The sequence below is a fragment of the Haliotis cracherodii genome, unplaced genomic scaffold (genome assembly GCF_022045235.1).
Source record: "Haliotis cracherodii isolate W230 unplaced genomic scaffold, xgHalCrac1.p SCAF_19, whole genome shotgun sequence".
NCBI classification, from domain to species: domain Eukaryota; kingdom Metazoa; phylum Mollusca; class Gastropoda; order Lepetellida; family Haliotidae; genus Haliotis; species Haliotis cracherodii.
The window spans coordinates 13,642,727-13,664,146 of NW_027266274.1; the positions used below are offsets into that span (position 1 = coordinate 13,642,727).

At 39.9% G+C, this 21,420-nt stretch overlaps 1 protein-coding gene across 1 annotated transcript; it reads right to left on the reverse strand.

Moving 5' to 3' along the window:
- Positions 1 to 155: 155 nt before the first annotated feature.
- LOC139466968 (SCO-spondin-like) lies at positions 156 to 20,759 on the reverse strand. Its single transcript, XM_071248684.1, has 14 exons — positions 20,738 to 20,759; positions 17,347 to 17,442; positions 15,182 to 15,754; positions 14,735 to 14,995; positions 14,366 to 14,636; positions 13,759 to 13,961; positions 12,451 to 12,622; positions 4,876 to 4,907; positions 2,712 to 2,909; positions 2,328 to 2,525; positions 1,878 to 2,081; positions 1,081 to 1,278; positions 606 to 800; positions 156 to 388 (listed from the first exon to the last, which is right to left on the reverse strand). Exons 1-14 carry the CDS (start codon positions 20,742 to 20,744, stop codon positions 156 to 158), a joined length of 2,841 nt encoding a protein of 946 aa, XP_071104785.1. The 5' UTR covers positions 20,745 to 20,759.
- Between the last annotated feature and the right edge of the window lie 661 nt (positions 20,760 to 21,420).

Sequence of the window (21,420 nt, forward strand, 5' to 3'; positions counted from 1 at the left end):
CAAATATATTTTGTATCGCATCATGGCTGACAAATGGGCAGGATAATACTAATACAGGGGCATATAAATACTGCTTTTAATGTTGTTTAGGTTAAACAAAACTTCCTGCAACTATTGGGGACAAACTCGGAACTACCCGTACCTTATAGCCAAGTTCAGTTCATTTCAGGGGATTGGACTTTCCTTTGGTTCTGCCTGACTACACTCCTACCATACTTACTTTTACAGTCAGTTAGACTGCACCTGCGAGTTGTGATCTGGACAAGATCCCCAGAACAACCTTGACCTCCTGTGGTGGGAGTTGGTCTGGTGCAGATCCTTGTTCTGCTGACAGTCAACACACACGGTTCACCCGCCCACTCATTCAATGGTGTTACTCCGTCCTCACCTGAATATAAGTGTTACATTTCTTAGACCAATATAATAGTTCATGTTGTTTCAGTTGTAAGCATATGCATTTCAGCATCAATGTGGTTTGGTGCAGCTCTAGGCTCGAGCAACAATTGCAACACAGGTAGCAGTCACTCCACATAAGAAAATGGGACGCTTCATTGTGTCCATTGTGATAATCCTCAACAAACTATATTGTGGTTAGTTCTACGTACCTGGACATCCAACTAAACCACAGGAAACTTGTGCTGATTGAGACAGGCTTTCCACACAAAATTGTCCTCCGTTTGATGGTGGTGGATTAGTACACGTTCTTGCTCTTCTGATGACTTGAATAGCTTCTCCGCATGTGACAGCACAGGCTGTATCGCTCCAGGCTCCCCACTGAGATACTCCGCCGTTTACAACAACTAATAAAAACATATACAACGTGTTGTGAGGGTACTCAAGTATTTACTGATATTCAGCCAGTTATTACGTAAAAAACATAGACACTCAAACTGAAAGCATAATGACCAGCTTTATCTCAAGAGTAAAAAATATGTGATTCTCCTATTTATAAAGTAAGCCAAAAAACATAACAACGATCAACACCTTTTAAATCCTTGTTCAGTTGTAAGCCATGAAACTGCACACTACCTTATCTGTATTATCTATCTTCAGAGAGGAAACATTTATTTAATTATTTACCTGCACATGCTGGCGTATTACATGATACCGTGGACGTCTGTACAAGGCCCTCTGAGCAGGATGCGCCACCATTAGAGGGAGGAGGGTTGTTACACCGTCTAATACGTTCAATAGTCTTAGTCGCAGTCAAACCACATGTAAGTAGGCACTGCACACTGTTGGTATTCCAGGACTCCCACTCGGAGACTCCGCCATCGACTGGAAGTAACGTAGATGATAGGGTTTGAAAAATACATCTGTAAATTATACATGAATAAACTACTCAACCCTTCAAAATTGATTGTTAACTTGAATCAGTTTGATGCAATAATATTATCATGAACAATACGAAATCATAACTTCCATTACTAGTGTCCTTCAATACACCAATAGGCGAGCTCGTCGTTTTTACCAAACTTTAGTATATGATTTGCACCTATTTTAGATTATATCCCACATTAAACTGACACTGTCATACACCTGAGGTATTGTTCAAAGCCTTAAACCCAACCCACTCACTCACGGGAACAACAGCAGGATATGGAGCCGCAGCATTTGTATTCCTCTTATATTTACATTCTAATAATAATAATAATAATAATAATAATAATGATAATGATGATGATGATGATGATGATGATGATGATGATGATGATGATGATAACGATGATAACAATAATAAATTGGCTATTCTCAAAACTGTATAAAGGGCAACGGTTATCCAAAGCATCAGTCTCCCGCATTTCACATACACTTTCAATTCATTGATATATGCTATAACTCTGTTAAGAAGTTGATTTCAAGTATCACCAATTTACCTGGGCACCCGATAAGGCCACAGTTTACTTGAGTGGTCTCAGATAAATTCTCCAGACATTGTCTGCCACCATTGCTTGGAGGAGGATTATTGCATTGTCTTGTTCTGGTGATCGTCTTCAATGCAGAGACCCCGCAAGTGACTGGGCAGGCCACCGATGCTGTGTTCCATGATGCCCATTGTCCAACTCCACCATTCACTGCAGCTACAACACACCAAAACAGCTTTAAATAAATGTGTCTTGTGCAAAATACTGTCTTAATGAACAATATTCAGTTTATAACTATTCTTTTAAAATGTATGTTCAAAACACAAAATAGGACCATATTACCATACAATTTAACGAAATAAATTTATGGTTATATGTTTAATTATGCAATTTATTATATTTCTCAATTTATACATGCCTGCAAGTTTTTATAGTTTTCAACAATATGGAGTGCCTCCTTACTTGCGCAGTTTTGGAGTCCACAGGTGACGGTTTTGCTCTCAAGGAGGCTTTCCGGACAAGGCAGGCCACCAAAGACGGGGATGGGGTTGTTACACTGACGGAATCTGTTGACTATTTTAGTGGCGGTAAAGCCACACGTAAACGGGCAAGGCGCTGTGGCACTGTTCCATTCGCCCCACTGGGAAAGTCCTCCGTTAACTGGAAAAGAAACAGTTAAACATAATAAAGTTGCACAATATACATGGGCACGTAGCCATTCGGTGGTTACAAGGCTTTCAATGGGGGTAGAATTAAATCATTTAAAAAACATTGCAAGTGTGCAACACTATTCAAATGAACATAGTATGTATTTAAACATGATGAGTTTATAGGAGGAGGATTTACCTGGACAACCAGTCAAAGCACAGTTGACCACCGCACTCTCCACCAAGTTCTCGACACAGTTAGCACCTCCAGGTGAAGGAGGTGGGTTGGTGCAGGTCCTGAACCTCTGGATCACTTTGGTGGCAGAGGTGCCACAGGTCACACTACAGGTTGGGTTGGTCCAAACGCCCCACTCAGACACACCGCCATTGACAACAGCTGAAAAATGTCAATAATAGATTGATAAAATGAGTTCAAACAGTAAAAGAAAACGTGAGAGATTACCTGACGTTTGTATAATGCTTGTTTTCGTGTGAAAACCATACGAGCATGGGTGCCACTATTGCAGATATGATAATGATAATAATATAGATGTATGATAATTCCCTTACACTTTATACTCCCCAGGGAGGTGTGAATGATTGTTGAGTGCATACTTATCAATTGAGTGGGGTGCACTTTGAGCAACCGAACAGTGGATGGAAAACAGTGCATAGCAAATGCATATATTATTAGACAATGATATGAAGACACCAGAGCTATCGGTTGGTTGGTTGGTATGTTGTTTAACGCCGCACTCAGCAATATTCCAGCTATATGACGGCGGTCTGTAAATAATCGAGTCTGGACCAGACAATCCAGTGATTAATGTCATGAGCATCGATCCACGCAATTGGGATTGATGACATGCATCAACCAAGTCAGCGAGCCTGACCACCCGATCCCGTTAGTCGCCTTTTACGACAAGCATAGTCGCCTCTTACGGAAAGCATGGGTTGCTGAAGACCTATTCTACCCCGGAATCTTCACGGGTCCCAGAGCTATCGGCCCAGACTGGAATCAGTGTATTCTACCTAGATAGCTATCAGAGTCAACAGATACTTTAACCAAAGTCTTCTACCATGATAGTTATCAGAGTCAACAGCGACTGTAACTGAGGTATTCTACTTACATAGTTATCAGGGTCAACAGAGACTGTAACCGAGGTCTTCTACCTAGATAGTTATCAGAGTCAACAAAGACTTTAACCGAGGTATTTTACGAAGATAGTTATCAGAGCCAACAGAGACTGTAACTGATGTCTTCTACCTTGATAGTTATCAGAGTCAACAGAGACTGTAACTCGGGTCTTCTACCTAGATAGTTATCAGAGTCAACAGAGACTGTAACCGGGGTATTCTACCTAGACAATTATCACAGTCGACAGAGACTGTAACCGAGGTCTTCTACATAGATAGTTATCAGAGTCAACAGAGACTGTAACCGGGGTATTCTACCTAGATAGTTATCAGAGTCAACAGTGACTATAACTGTGGTATTCTACCAAGAAAGTTATCACAGTCGACAGAGACTGTAACCAAGGTCTTCTACCTAGACAATTATCACAGTCGACAGAGACTGTAACCGGGGTCTTCTACCTAGATAGTTATCAGAGCTAACAGAGACTATAACCATGGTATTCTACCAAGAAAGTTATCACAGTCGACAGAGACTGTAACCGAGGTCTTCTACCTAGATAGTTATCAGAGTCAACGGAGACTGTAACTGGGGTCTTCTACCTAGATAGTTATCAGAGTCAACAGAGACTGTAACCGTGGTATTCTACTTACATAGTTATCACAGTCAACAGGGACTGTAACCGAGGTCTTCTACCTAGATAGTTATCAGAGTCAACAGAGACTGTAACTTAGGTCTTCTACCTAGATAGTTATCAGAGTCAACAGAGACTGTAACCGTGGTATTCTACTTACATAGTTATCACAGTCAACAGAGACTCTAACCGTGGTATTCTACCAAGATAGTTATCAGGGTCAACAGAGACTGTAACCGGGGTATTCTACCTAGATAATTATCAGAGTCAACAGAGACTGTAACCGTGGTATTCTACCAAGATAGTCATCAGGGTCAACAGAGACTGTAACCGGGGTATTCTACCTAGACAATTATCAGAGTCAACAGTGACTGTAACTGAGGTATTCTATCTAGTTAGTTATCAGAGTCAACAGAGACTGTAACCGAGGTATTCTAACAAGATACGAACTAGCACGAGCATGAACTAATATATCTTTGGTGACAGCTATCAAAGTGGCACTACCATTCCAGGTACTTAATTGCATTTATGTATTTATAATCGTAGGCAATTCCTTTAGTAACACTGGTTCGTATACATTGGTTCCTTCCTTACGTGGACAGGCGTTTGTTAATCCGCAAGAGGCACTCGTGAAGAGCAACCTCCTCGTGGTGAGTGCTGGGTAGCGCTAATAGCTCTTCCCCCGTGTGGAACCGGGGTAGAATATTTCCACAGCACCCCATTGCTGGTCGTAAGAGGCGACCAAAGTGGGCAGCCCGTTTGCCGTGGGTTGCGTCCCTGTGTCGGCGGAGGACGGGAGTCTGGTGGTTGAGGGCACTGGTTCCAGGAATAGCGTTCCTTTGCCCAATACACCACTTCGACCCTTACTTCGCCTAGACGGGTGGTAGGATGGGCCCGGTCCTATCAATCGGCTGGTCATGCCGAGCCCTGTGCATTATATTTCATTTGCACATCTATAAAAAGTCTGTTGTGAGATTTCGTTCATGCTATTGTCTTTACAATTACAATTCTGACAAATATGACAAATAGACCAATGTCATATAACACTCATACATCTGTAGACTTTTGGAAATGTCTAGTTCGAATTCAAAATCAACAATTTATAAAATATTTCTGTATTTGCCTAGAGTCTCAATGCCCAGAAGGCGGTGGCTCATGGGCCAATCTGGTGGGACATTTTCTTGATGTTTCTACTTGAGTATACCTTCTTGGTATCCTTGGTGTCGCCTGTCGGAGACCCACAGGTGTATGACATCGTCCTTGTTGATACTCCATGGGGGGTGGGGAGCCAAGAAGGTGAAACACAATTACTACCACTATGGAACCCCCTATGAAAAAACGATCACATGAATCCCATGATGGTTTCGATAATGAGACTGCAAGTCCGAGGACACCAAATGTAACATTTGAAAACTGGCCCAGATTCCTGGTAATCTCTGCTTTGGATGGCACTCCTCTTAAGCTCAACCCGTTTGCTGTTGAAAAGGCTATACAAGGTATAGCAGGGGATGTTGAAGATGCCAAAAGACTACGCAGTGGATGCCTGCTGATAAAATGTAGGCGGCACAAACAAGCTGTTAGTCTTCTTTCAATTAAGAACCTTGCAAATGTTCCTGTTGTGGTGTCCCCACACAGGTCCCTGAACAGTAGCAAAGGTATAGTGAGGGACAGAGGCCGTTTCCTTGCTGATATGACCGAGGATGAAATTTTAGCAGAACTACAAAAACAAAATGTCACATCTGTAAAACGTTTTTCGACCAAACGGAATGGTCAGGTGATTCAGACCAATACATACCTCTTCACGTTCGGCCTTCCAAAAATCCTAAACTCTATCAGAGCAGGATATTGTAACATCACTGTTGACATGTACATCCCTAACCCATTACGATGCTACAAATGTCAGCAGTATGGTCATGGCTCGAGAACGTGTGACAAACAACCTGTTTGTCATAGATGTGGTGACAACTGTGTGGACGGTGTAGATTGTGTCAAGGATCCCCTTTGTGTAAACTGTGGCGGAAACCATTATTCCTCATCTAAAGACTGTCCTACATTCAAACGTGAGTCGAAAATTGTTAAAATAAAACACGAAAGAAACCTCTCATTTCAAGATGCGAAGAAGATTATTCTAGATGAAGAACAGTCTTCTCGCAGTTCATACTCTGCAGCCGTTTCCAAACCGATTTCACAATCTGTTCCCTGTATTCAACAAGTTGTTTCATGCGTAGCCGTTGGCTGTCAAACGGACTACACCTGGACAAAAACAGATTCTCCTACAGTGATATCTCTATCTGTGGATTCCACAACTGTTTTAGAAACCGCCAGTTCACAAACTTCTCATGACCAATCATCATCTCAGTCGTCTCACATACAACAATCTGAAACAAATGTAAAACAAGTGGTCAAAAACAAAAGCAAACCCAAACCTGAATCATCAAAGAAATATCTCAGTGGCAGGGTGTCAAAAGGATCAGACAATAAGATCCAACTTTTCAACAAGTTTGGATCCCTCGAAGACATGGATGTGTCTGACAGTAGCCATCAGAGGACACATAGCTTGTCACCCTTAAAGAAAGGGCGGGGTAGATCCCCAATTAAACTTCCAAATAGATAAATGTCTTCCAACATTGTACAATGGAACTGTAGAGGACTCAGAAACAATTTTAACGATTTACAGCTTTTAACTCAGGATTACAATCCATCAGCATTATGTTTACAAGAAACATACCTAAAATCTACAGACAAATTTGATTTCAGAAATTATGATTCCTACCATTGCTTCTCTCCTCCTGGTGAGAAGGCTACTGGAGGATCTTCTATTTTGGTGCGTCGAAACACCATTCATAGCGCTGTTCCACTGAATACCCCTCTTCAGGCAGTTGCAGTACGTGTTACGCTGCATATTGTGTTCACTTTGTGTTCACTTTATATTCCACCATCATCTTCTCTACGTCAATCAGAATTACAGGCCCTCTATGACCAACTCCCTCAACCCTGCATTCTCATGGGAGATTTCAATGGCCATAACCCCCTTTGGGGAAGTAATAACACCAACACAAAAGGTAAGATCCTCGAGGATTTCTTTTCAAATAATGATTTATGTATTTTTAATGATGGCTCTAATACATATTTACATCCTGCGACTGGCTCCTACTCCTCTCTGGATTTATCTGTTGCAGATGCTACTCTGTTTAATGAATTTCAGTCCACAATGACCTTTGTGGAAGTGACCATTTTCCGACTGTAATTTCAACAATAAATCCAACTGATGCTCCAACATCATCAAGGTGGAATTTTACAAAGGCCGATTGGTCTTTATTTAATGCATTATGCACTGAAAGATTACAGCCAGAATTATTTCTAAATGTTCATGATCCTATTCAGGTTTTTTCAGATGAATTAAATATTATTGCTGATGAATGTATTCCGAAATCCTCTACGGTTCCACACATCCGTAAACCTTGGTTTAACATGGACTGCAAACAAGCTAGAAAGGCTAGGAAGAAGGCAGAAAAATATTTTCGTCGCCATCCCACCGTCCATAACTTAAATCAATTCAAAATTTCGAATGCCAAGGCTCGTCGCACATTTAAACAAAATAAACGACAGTCATGGCAAACATATGTTTCTAAAATTAATTCACGTACGCCTATTTCAAAGGTTTGGAATATGGTTCAGAAAATTAAGGGAAAAGGGTCCAAATCCACTGTTCACCATCTCAAGGAGGGTGACACTTTTCTAACAGATAAATCTGATATTGCTAATAAGTTAGGTGAAACATTAGCTCAACATTCCTCATCATCCAATTATGTTCCTAACTTTCAGAAATATAAGGAACAACAAGAAAAAAAGAAACTTAATTTTCACTCAGATAATGGTGAGGATTATAATGAAGTATTTTCCATTCATGAGCTCCATACCGCCCTTGGGCAAGCTCATGATACTGCTTCGGGGCCTGATAATATTCATTATCAGCTCCTTAAACATTTACCTGAATTATGTTTAGAAACAATGCTCAATATTTTTGACAATATTTGGACTTCTGGTAATTTTCCATCGTCATGGCGAAATGCTACCGTTATTCCTATACCCAAGCCTGGTCGAGATCATACCGATCCCTCTAATTATCGGCCAATATCCCTTACTAGCTGCGTTTGTAAGACTATGGAACGTATGATAAATAATCGTTTAGTTTGGTACTTGGAAACCAACAATCTCATTACTAACATTCAATGTGGTTTCCGCAAAAATCGTAGTACCATCGATCATTTAGTACGTTTAGAATCTTTTATTAAAAATTCCATAATAAATAAACAACATGCGGTTTCAATATTTTTCGATCTCGAAAAGGCATATGATACCACATGGAAGTATGGTATTCTAAAAGATCTACATGATTTTGGTTTAAGAGGCCGTTTGCCTCTATTTATATCTCAGTTTTTAAAAAATAGACAATTTCAAGTTCGTGTGGGTTCCTCCCTGTCTGACCATTACAATCAGGATCAGGGCGTCCCACAGGGCAGTATCTTGTCTGTAACGTTATTTAGCATAAAGATAAACAGTTTGTCGAAGGTTTTAAATGATTCACTTGATGGATCGCTTTTTGTGGATGATTTTAATGTTTCTTGTCGTGGTAAAAACATGCATACCATTGAAAGACAACTACAATTGTGTTTAAACAAAATCCATAAATGGTGTCTTGAAAACGGCTTTAAATTTTCAAAAGCCAAGACCAAATGTACTCATTTTTGTAGAAAGTATAAGCTGCATAAGGACCCTGATTTAGTTTTGGATGGTGCACCTATCAAAGTTGTTAAAGAGGCCAAGTTTCTTGGTATTATTTTTGACCACCACTTGACCTTTCTGCCACACATAAATTATTTAAAAACTAAATGCCTGAAGGCTCTTGATATAATAAAAGTAGTCTCAAACGCTAAATGGGGAGGGGATCAGAAAACCCTCCTCCAACTGTACAGAGCCCTCATCCGCTCTAAACTTGATTACGGCTCCATCGTCCATGGTGGAGCATGTAAAAGCAATTTGAAAAAGCTGGATTCTATTCATCATCAGGGCCTGAGGCTTTGCCTTGGAGCCTTTCGAACATCTCCAATTCATAGTCTGTATGTGGAGGCTGATGAGCCTTCACTTAAACACCGCCGTGTTAAATTATCTTTGCAGTATATTACTAAACTCTGTTCTTTGAAATCAAATCCAGCCTATGACTGTGTTTTTCACCCTCTGTACGAAGGCCTCTATACAAAAAGTTCATCACTCACTCCACCACTTGGCTTAAGACTACAATCTTATATTTCGACTGCTAAAATAAATCTTGAAAATATAGCCCCCACCCAACTTTTGACTTCCCCTCCATGGCAGTTAGTGAAACCAGAGGTAGATCTAACCTTAACTAAATTTAAAAAATCTGAAACAAATGAACTAATTTTTCAACAAGAATATACTCAGTTAAGACACAAATATGATACTTATAAATCTATATTTACCGATGGATCAAAGGATGGTGACGCAGTTTCCAGCGCCACCGTCATTGGATCCAGGACAATATCATCTAGAATACCAGATAACTGTTCCATTTTTACAGCCGAATCAAACGCCATATTAACAGCACTAAAATACATTCGTAGACAATCAAAGCATAAACAATTTATTATATTTTCCGACTCTCTTTCCTGTCTTCAGGCAATTACAAATCAATCTACTAAACATCCACTTTTAATTGAAATACTTGAATTGTATAATGAACTTGCAACTGGCCAATACGACATCGTTTTTTCCTGGTTACCAAGCCATGTAGGCATCAAAGGTAACACAATGGCTGATGCTGCTGCTAAAGCAGCACTCAACAAATCTGTGACACCACTTCTTGTTCCATACACTGATTACAGGCCTGTGATTGGATCATATATACGAGATCTGATGCAACAGAAGTGGGACACCCAAGTAGGAATCAATAAATTACATGCCATTAAACCAATTATCGGTTACACCTACTTGGGTTGTCAGTCCAGATTTGAGGAGGTCATTATACGACGATGTCGTATTGGCCATAGCAGATATACAAATGAATTTTTATTGAAAGGTGAGGATCCTCCATTTTGTATCCCTTGTGATGAAAGAATCACTGTCAAGCATGTCCTGCTTGACTGCATTGATTTTTCCATCACAAGGGATAAATATTTCAAAGTGTCATCTATGAAGGATCTTTTTAATCAAGTACCTGCTCATTTAATCATCGGTTTTTTAAAAGAAATAGAATTAATTAATAAATTTTGATGTACAAAGATATATATTTTATAAATTGGTAGTATATGATACTTAACGGAGATTGTTAGTGGCTATATCCTCGAAGGGGGTTGAAGTAGCGTAAAATTATTGTCCCCCTGAGAGGATATGTAAGCCCACATAAATCAAAGTAATTTTATATCTGCCAGTGTTTTAATCGTAGCATATCTGTTGGTTTTAAATCTCCGGCTAAACCCTGTCAACGGTCGCCAGTGACTAAAGGGATGGTGTAAATCCTGCTGGGGTCCATGCAGGTAGCAAAGGTACTGTAAGTCCCCATGGTCCTCAGTATGGTGTCCTCACTTTAGCTGCTGGTGATATATAGCCCAATTTTATCTATTGTACTGTTATGAATTGTCCTATTTTATGGTTCTGTACTAGTTTTAAACATATATCTGTGATAATCTAGTTGTTTTACTGTCCTTCGTCGACAGAATTTTATTCAGTTTACATATATGTTATGAAAGTCACATTTTCTCTCGTCACGATATGGCTGCAATATTGCCGATGTGACGTTAAATATTAACTCACTCACTCACTCCAGCGCCACCGTCATTGGATCCAGGACAATATCATCTAGAATACCAGATAACTGTTCCATTTTTACAGCCGAATCAAACGCCATATTAACAGCACTAAAATACATTCGTAGACAATCAAAGCATAAACAATTTATTATATTTTCCGACTCTCTTTCCTGTCTTCAGGCAATTACAAATCAATCTACTAAACATCCACTTTTAATTGAAATACTTGAATTGTATAATGAACTTGCAACTGGCCAATACGACATCGTTTTTTCCTGGTTACCAAGCCATGTAGGCATCAAAGGTAACACAATGGCTGATGCTGCTGCTAAAGCAGCACTCAACAAATCTGTGACACCACTTCTTGTTCCATACACTGATTACAGGCCTGTGATTGGATCATATATACGAGATCTGATGCAACAGAAGTGGGACACCCAAGTAGGAATCAATAAATTACATGCCATTAAACCAATTATCGGTTACACCTACTTGGGTTGTCAGTCCAGATTTGAGGAGGTCATTATACGACGATGTCGTATTGGCCATAGCAGATATACAAATGAATTTTTATTGAAAGGTGAGGATCCTCCATTTTGTATCCCTTGTGATGAAAGAATCACTGTCAAGCATGTCCTGCTTGACTGCATTGATTTTTCCATCACAAGGGATAAATATTTCAAAGTGTCATCTATGAAGGATCTTTTTAATCAAGTACCTGCTCATTTAATCATCGGTTTTTTAAAAAGAAATAGAATTAATTAATAAATTTTGATGTACAAAGATATATATTTTATAAATTGGTAGTATATGATACTTAACGGAGATTGTTAGTGGCTATATCCTCGAAGGGGGTTGAAGTAGCGTAAAATTATTGTCCCCCTGAGAGGATATGTAAGCCCACATAAATCAAAGTAATTTTACATCTGCCAGTGTTTTAATCGTAGCATATCTGTTGGTTTTAAATCTCCGGCTAAACCCTGTCAACGGTCGCCAGTGACTAAAGGGATGGTGTAAATCCTGCTGGGGTCCATGCAGGTAGCAAAGGTACTGTAAGTCCCCATGGTCCTCAGTATGGTGTCCTCACTTTAGCTGCTGGTGATATATAGCCCAATTTTATCTATTGTACTGTTATGAATTGTCCTATTTTATGGTTCTGTACTAGTTTTAAACATATATCTGTGATAATCTAGTTGTTTTACTGTCCTTCGTCGACAGAATTTTATTCAGTTTACATATATGTTATGAAAGTCACATTTTCTCTCGTCACGATATGGCTGCAATATTGCCGATGTGACGTTAAATATTAACTCACTCACTCACTCACACTAATCCGCAAGACTCAGTTCGTGTTTCCAGCAGCGTCTCGCTACAAAATGTTCCTCCATTCACAGGTGTAGGACTGGTACAGGTACGGCGCCTCGCTGTAATTTTCTGTGCTGTTGTTCCACAAGTCTGAGGGCACGTCACTGATCCCGAGTTCCAAGTTGTCCACTGCGTCACGCCACCATTTACTGCAAGCAAAGATAATTGCGTGAACGTTACTGTTAAGGATTCGTGTGGGCCTCAATGAAGCAAATTTGAATTAAAATCATGTTGTCATTTTCTGTCATAAATAGTGTCATGCGGCAGTAGCAATTGTTGTCAATATGGTTGTAGTGATTATCGGGGTCAGAAAATGATTGAAATGCTAGTAAAATATCGAGCGGCTGTCGCGGCTAGATTTCAACAGCGGTTGTCGGCTGAGGTCAGAATGGTTTAAAGTTATTTGCCCTTGTGTAAACATGACCATGGAAGAAGTTTCAGGGGAGGATAGTTTTAAGATATGCTGACAGCACCTATTTAAGAGAGACATGGGGCGATGCATGGCCTTTTCCGGCCAGATTTGTACTTAATGTGACTGGGACACTTAGTTCTAAACACCGAATTCCTGCCAATTCCCAAACCGAATTCAGATTCAAGGAAGGAGACGGGCCTATTTCAAGAAATTCAACAGTGACAAATGTCTTAACATTCGTGGGTGCACGTAGATTAATTGCAGGGTATGTTACTTATTGCTGTTGCCACGTATTTGACCCATTCTGTGCCTGTTTTGATACTAAAACTAAACCATTGCGTTTCAGTATGATTCATTGAATATTCATTGATCTTGTAAGGTCATTAACTGATTTTTCAGTTAGGTACTGGGCGTAAAGAATACTTGGTAGATATTGAAAATCCCCTTGTTACAAAAGCAGAACTGTATCAGCCATTAGCGTAAGTGATCACAATGCTTCGGTCCTGTCCCACTCTGAAGCATATGTAGCACATGTTGTGTCTCCTTAGGCAAGTGACTTTGTTCATCCGGTAGTGAATGGGTACCCGGCAGGATGAGATGATATGTTGTTAACCCTCTAGCACCTCACAGGCAGCTTGGGTTGTATACTCCCCATGGAGTTGAGAATAATTGTTGAGTGCACACTGATCTACTGACCGGGGTTATAATGTCTAAGCGTTTTGAGGAGCGCCATGTAAGTGGATTATTATTATTATTATTATTATTATTATTATTATTATTATTATTCAAAGCAACCACCATTTCGTGTTTAAGTGTGGAGTATAGAGTGTTTTCTTGCACTTTGGTTTGCTGACATTATGTCAGTGAACCTACCTGGACATCCAACCAAGCCACAGTTGGTCACTGCCGACTCTGTGAACTGACCGGTGCAGTTAGCACCACCATTCAGTGGTTCAGGGTTGTCACATGTCCTAGATCTGAAGACAGATTTTGTAGCTCCGGTGCCACATGTTACATTGCATTGGGACTGGCTCCATGCTGTCCACTCGCTGAATCCACCATTGACAGGTGCAGAACTACTCGCTGAAAGGACATGTAATCTTCTTAGGAAAAAAAATGAGGGCTTGGGGGTTAGCTAAGAAATGAAAGACATCACTTTGTTATCCTTTGGAACCTCACGGGATTAGTTTTAAGGGTATGATGTGGGCAGTTCTTCCTTGATCACCTCGCCGTGCTTTGGGCTGTGATATTGCTACAAGCGGCGTAAAATATAAACACTCGCTGCTTGGATACTTTGATTAATGTCAGACAGAATAAATATGCTCATGCCTTGTCATAGCATCAATATGCACGTTACGCTTCCATACAGTTTCTACTAATTCCTTTCATTGTAAATGTGACGGAGGCACGTACGTATATGTATACCAATACCGTGTCGATGTTCATAGTTAATCACATCATGTTAAATAACCGTTACCACTTACTTGAAACAGTGAGCTCAGACGAAACCTGTTGTGTATTGTAGGTGAATCGGTATGTTCCCTGGTCAGATAGTTGGACGTTGGTGATAGTCAGGGTGTGTGTAAGGCAGTTATTGCTTGTGCTGTAGCTTCTCCTTCCTCCGAGGGCAAATGTAGCGAAATTCTGTGTCCATGTTCCTTGGTTACAATTGCCGTTTAATAAATTCACCGTAAGGGTTACAGTACTACCAATAGTCCTTGTCTGACGTACGGTCCATTGGACGATTCCAGCTAAAACAGCAAAAACACAATTGACTCGTCTGAACCGTCTAGATGTAATGGGAAAACATAATGGATAATGGATTCCACCCACATGCGTGGGGTCTCACCTGTAACACTGACAGTTGCAGACCTCGACTGTCCAGCAATGGTGAAGGAGTATGTTGCTGCGTCGCTCTGTTGGGCATTGACAATTGTGAGACGCTGAAACTGGTTATCCACGGAAACAGAAATGCGGCCGTCATTGGGCAGAGCCCCTCCATTTTTCGCCCAGACTCCACCGGTAATGCCGTTCTGATTCAAGGACACTGAGAGGATGATGGTTTGACTTGTGAACACTGTCTGGCTTACCATGTTGCTGATGATTTGAACTGAAACAAAAGTAACATGTGTATAGTGTTTGCTTGATTGAATGTTTTTTTTCAGATTAGGACATTCGAGATTATTAAAGTGTTCAGGTCAAACTTTTTTGACAGTGAAATATGCTAAACAATAATTTACTCTCATTCAAGTATATCACAATACTATACAGCCCTTTCGTAAGTAAAAATATTCACCTGCACATATGGAGTTTGGCAAGTTTCCTAGCGAATTCGTAAGAAGACTGTAGTCAGAAATCCGGGTTACAATGCTTGGAGCTGAGGCAATCTGTTGGAGCTCCTGGCGGAAATTATCAAGCAAACTGGCACTGCCTGTCACAGAGGCTTCTATTCCAATAACATATATGGTGATGCCTGCGGCCCTTGCATTGGCGGCAGCAGTGATGGTGGCTGCCTGATTGTCAGAGAGACTGTCTGTTATGACAATCATGATCTTTGGTGATCCACTTCGAGCTTGGGTGTTCAGGATGCTTGCGGCCTGGTTGATGCCAAGGTGTGTGTTCTCCAGGGCATTAAAAGGGTATGTGGCGCTGCGTAGCTGGTTGAGTAAACTCACCTGGTTAGCCTGACCATTGAGACCTACTGACTGTGTTACCGATGTGCCATACATGACGTAGCCAACTTGAACATTTGGATAGTTTGCGAAGCTGTCGTTGATGAAAAGTTCAACGCCGTTCTTCATATTGTTGAAGTTTGTGGCGCCAACACTTGCTGACGTGTCCACGACTAAAACGACATCACCCACACATCCTGTGAAAGAGATCAGACATCAACCCTTAGAATGCGTGTCGAGACTATTGTCGCACAGGAAGCAGGAAGCTTGCTGCCCTCAGCTGTGTTGCAAAACGAACATATTTCTTAAATGTTTTTTCGTTACTTTAACAGATAACAGACGCAATTCAAACGTCAGGCAACAAACAGATACCTTTTTATGCAAATCTTGTGAGTGGCGGGTGCTACCACTAGAGCCGGACATGTTTACCCTTCTCGCTAACGCCTTGTGTCATCACTGATATTCAGTGAACCATTGATATTATCTTTACCGTTATATGGAGAGAAATAACATGTACATTGGTTATTTCAGAATTGATATATAAATCTCTAAATTAATTTTGTTTTATTTTATTTATCATTAAAAGTGTATTCCTCGATTAACTTGACAACTTGCCGATCATTCTCAGAACTTGGTGTTGATTGCAATACCTAAACAAACTGTTTGGTCACGGGTGTACCTTCAGGATTCAGCACGAGATGTTTTCGTAATAACGATCATTGCCGTAGGCCACACGTCAGACAGACTAAGAATTTTAAATGTAGGCCCAGTATTTAAACTGAGGAACTTAAGATTTTTATCAGTAAAAAATTATTTAGATAACTTTCTCAAGATTGAAGTGCCCTGTAACTAAAATTCATGACCCTCAACAGGATTCTCGTTATTGTAAACATCCTTTTCCATCGCGAATATCAAACCATGTGTATATGTTATTGGATAATGAACGAAAAGGTAATACCAGTTACATTAATATGAATGTATTTTTGAGGATTTACTCACTAGTAATCAAAGTGTTAACCACGACCACCTGTTCATTTTGTTGGCATGGGAGAAACAACAATCAACCGTCCTACGATTTCTAGGTCTCCGACAATTTTTGTTCAGATCGCAATTGGGTATTGGTATGTGGCAGTAGAGATTGTTGTAAGTTTACATATAGTGATTGTCACAAGCAGCAAATGAGGGAGACGCTCGAAGAATGTGTGCTGTAGTGGCCCGATTGTAAGAGGAGTGAGTGATTGAGTCGGGTTTAACGCCGCTTTTAACAGTATTCCAGTTATATCACGGGGGTCAGCTTAATGTGGGAGGAGAGCCCGAAATGATGCAGATCTCAGACGTTTACCACTTCGTTGAAATCCACGAGCACTGGTATTGTCCTGACAAACCTAGAGTTGTGATTTAGCGTTACCTCCATGGTTGATGACACACTCAGGACAGACCGAGTCTCTGGAGGGCTGGCTGTACCTATAAGAGCGGGGGCCTTTGAATGAGCTGACTTGCATTTTATCTACTTGTCAGATACGGACTGTATACCTAACTGAAAAGACCGCATTCCTTCCACCTTCAAACACTGACATAAATCAGATCACCTGCTACTAACAGCGCCTTCCACTTATTTGACCATTGTGATGCATTATATAATTGTAAACCTGAAACTATGTGTTTCAATATTAGTTGTATATATATCAGGTAAATTACTTTGAACGGTAACAGTCATATTTGGTTACTCAGCATTAATCGGTAACTCGTTCTTTTGAATTGAGTTACATCCAGTATGTTGTCTACCAACCTGTCAGTTGACTGTTTGTGACAATTGCCAGGTATGCGACAAGTGTCACTACCAAAATCGTTCTCTGGCTCAGTCTCATCACTGCCCACTTGACACCTGAAAACAGAACGTCCAATTCTGACGAATGTCTTTCTTTAAATTGGTGATACATTTTCACTTCAGTGACAATCTAAGAATCTCATTTTAAGATCTTCATATCAATAAATGCCATTGTGGATGCTGATCATGTATTTGTAATCTTTACAATAATGCATCATGACTTTCATGACTAGTGGACTGCATTAGGTACAGCAATCTGACCATTCTAACCTGATATTTTCACGCACTTTAAGAACGACAGTTTAAATCGGTTTTAGAATTCGAAACAGTGTTTTATTCTTCTTACAATAAAAGCGACAAAATCCTTTCCATATTCAAAATATATCGTGTATTAAACGATTCAGACTAAGGATGAGCATGTATTTATGAATCACAATCAAATAGTGATTACAACAGGTGTTCACGAAAAGGTGATACTGTTATCACAATGTCCCACACATGAAACATGTGAACCTGCACATGGCCTTCAAAATCCAAACCGTTCCTCCTTTCTTTCGCGTAGATCTCATTCATAATGTGACAGTTGATAGTCTGCCTTACAAACTGGTTTGGGTTTTGAAAACTATTCATGTCCCAATGGGGCTGCAGACCAGTTGTTATGCTTCACAGAAGAGACCTCCTATAATACGTTGCACATCACATAAATCTCATTGAATACGCCCGAGTTGTTCTTTGGTATTGATTATACCACAGGACTTGGTGTATATTTACCTCCAAAAAGTGTTTTAGTCTGATGAAAATGATATTGGTGTCCAGATGAAAGGAAACAACAATGAATCGTCGAATGCTCATTCAAACCAGTTTACCTGCATATCATTGTTTACATGATAAAAACATGGGAACACATGGTAAAGTAACAATAGGGAATTACATTGGCCACTGATGCGTCACTCCAAATGTCAACCGCATAACTTTTGAAAACCTTTCCCGAGGCCTTGAATGTTGTAAATCTGATCACACAATGTTTTCTGTGAAATCTTCATGGAAAGAGCATGCTCGATTGTACCTCAAAAGTTATGGAATTTAAACACAAAAGACAGCAAACGATAATTTATAGCTGGACATAAAATGAAATTTGACTGTTGGAATGTTGAAGTCAACAGTCTTGTCATACAGTTTTGTGGATAGTGTCTGTCACTCCAAATCAAGTTATGAACACTATTATGATTCTTTTGAATCAGTCAGAATCGTACACTCTTGTCTCCTTTTAGAAACGACTTTGATATTGATAGACACTTTTGTCACTTTTATTAATTCAATGTAAAATTTCTAACTCTGATTCCATAACTACAAATCTTTAATTGGAAACAACTACAGGAATCATTTTGAAGTTCGAAACCTCAACATTGATAGACAGTTGGTTTATCTCCTAATTAATATATATAGTTACGTATGAACATATATACGCTCCCAACAGGTTAGGCATCATGAAATAAAAATGCTATGATCGGCTTTCAGAAGAAAGACCTTCTTTCAAAAAATGATTGCCAAACACAGAAGGAACCAAAACCCAATGCCCCAACACACCCGAAACATTGCACATGGACCATGCACTTGGGTGGGGATCATTCGTGATTTTGATACTTCAGTTCACATTAATTTGAACAATGAAAAATGAAAGGAGGCCAAAACTGAGGCAGAAAAAGCATTTTCAAGTTGTCAAACAACTCAGTTTTGGTCGTACAATGATGAACGTACGTAAGCATGTTCATGTAGAGTTAGCAAACACTCCAAAAGATGTAAGAATACTGTGTGCCAAGTGAACACTTGAAGCGTTCAAAATATTTTATTCTGATTTGGCGGCAGTTCGCCTGAAGCAAACAAATCTGTTTATACCGGATACAACATTTTAGATCACTCAATAATTGTAAAATATGATTTCAACTATAACTTCATCAAGGATAAAAATGGCGACAGTTCTAAGTTACTTTTCACAGACACATATTCCTTGTGTCTAGATCTTTTTTTTCAGATAGGAAGTAGCACGTCAAACATGTTTATTCCCTCTTGTCACCCAATGTATTAAAACAGGAATGCCAAACTCCAGGGAGAAAGACAAGGGGTAAGTGCAATGGTCTTTATTGATCAAATACACAGCAAAATAGTTGTCCAGAGCAGTCCAAAATACTACTGAAACACGCTGCCTACAGAGGTTGTCTGTTTGATCATATTCGGTTTTGAGACGAAACAAAAAGGCCAGAATCAGTTATGTATGTTCAGTTCCAATAAAAGCAAGGTGAGCCTAATTCCCTTTGATGTCAAACTTAAACCTCAAAAGAGTAAGCTGCTTACTGTTTACACGTCAACAGCAAGTTACTGATGTGTTCTCGTGTAACTGCAGTGAGACAGTTGCGAAATGAGTACCATAGCCTGAGCAGCACTAGAAAAGCTCACAAGGTTTGTAGTGTACAGAGAGAGTGGCATTCAAACTACAGGACTTGGTGTTTACAGAAACGTTTTCGGTGTTGCTGCTTTCTCGCCTTGCCAAAATAGCGATCCGTTTGAAGCCTTTACAATACGTAAAATTGTTTTGGGTACAAAAATGAATGATAGAGAAGGTTACAACTGACAAGTATTCCTTCAACTCTTCAACTGGCAGACAGACCCAACACATTGAAGTATATACACTATGCCAGTAGCAGCAGCACCATCATTACGCGTCATCAACATTTAACACTTTCCAACCTCTGCTCCCATCCCTGGTAGGTGTCTCTATCCCTATACATCTGTGATGTTAGTGATGAGCTGCAGATATACTTTGACTTCATTTTGGGGTTAAACATATTCTTTGAGTTTATTTTCACAGCTCTTTGGCGTCTATATGTTTATCATTTTGATAAGGTCCTTTAATTTGTACATGTTTCAGTGATGGATATGGTGTATTATAAATACACATTATTATGAACAAAGGGGGAAGTGTGGGGCGGATGAGGACGTGACACTGAACTTCACATTGAATAGGAAGTTTACCTGACCCCGAAATAGGATCATACACAAAACCTGTTTGCAGATATATCATGTTTACGGTCTCTTGCCTTGGGACTCATAACTTTACAGTTGATAGTCCGTCTTGCAAAACTTACTCGGATTTTGATAACTATTCAAACAAGGACTTTGTGTCCCCAAATGTCTCATTGTCACCACCCTGCTGTTGACAAAGTGTTATCCATGACAGAAGAGACATCATACAAGGCGCGACACATCACATGATTGTTATTGAATACGCCTTGTTCTCAGCTATTAATTATAACCCAGGACTGAAACAATGCTGAATATCTAATACTATATTTACCTTCCATCAACTTGTAAGTCAAATGAAAATGCCCCTGGTTTCACAATGTTAGGCAACAGCAACACATCGATGGACGCTCGTCACAACCTGTTTACCCGCAAGTCTGACAAGGATGTGAAAACGGCAGGACAAAATGTCAGGTGTTCAATTTAGCGCTCTGTTTGTTGCATACATGTAAATAGCCTATATTATGTTGCCGCCATTCATCTGATTTAGGATGACTTTGTAGCAACTGCACACGCCCATCGATACTCAATGTATGTTTGAAATGTCAAACAAAACAAGTCAGTTTTTTTAACTTGATCAGTAAATATTTTAAACTTGATAAGGGGAAACTAAAAACTTGTCATACGTATTGGAGATGCGCATTTGTCTAAAACGTCAATGGCAGCTATTCAGGTCACTGTTCACATTGCGTTATCAGTGAGTGAGCTTGGACAGTATTCCAGTTATAGTGAGTGAGTGAGTGAGCAGGGTTTCACACTTTGTATCCTTGTGGGGAATTGAACTTGGGCTTTCGGCGTGAGAATCCAACGTTTTAACCACAATACTTCCGCACCACCCTTCTACAGTGATTCGGGAAGAATGAATGAATGAATGAGTATGGCTACACGCATCTTTGAGTAATACTCCAGTAATATCACGACGGGGGACACCAGAAATGGGCTTCACACATTGTACCC

Coding starts and splice junctions, on each gene's coding strand:
- LOC139466968 (XM_071248684.1), bottom strand. Junction 1,279..1,877: donor TGGCCTTATCGGGTGCCCAG/GTAAATTGGTGA, acceptor CGTTACTTCCAG/TCGATGGCGGAGTCTCCGAG. Junction 389..605: donor TGGTTTAGTTGGATGTCCAG/GTACGTAGAACT, acceptor ACTTATATTCAG/GTGAGGACGGAGTAACACCA.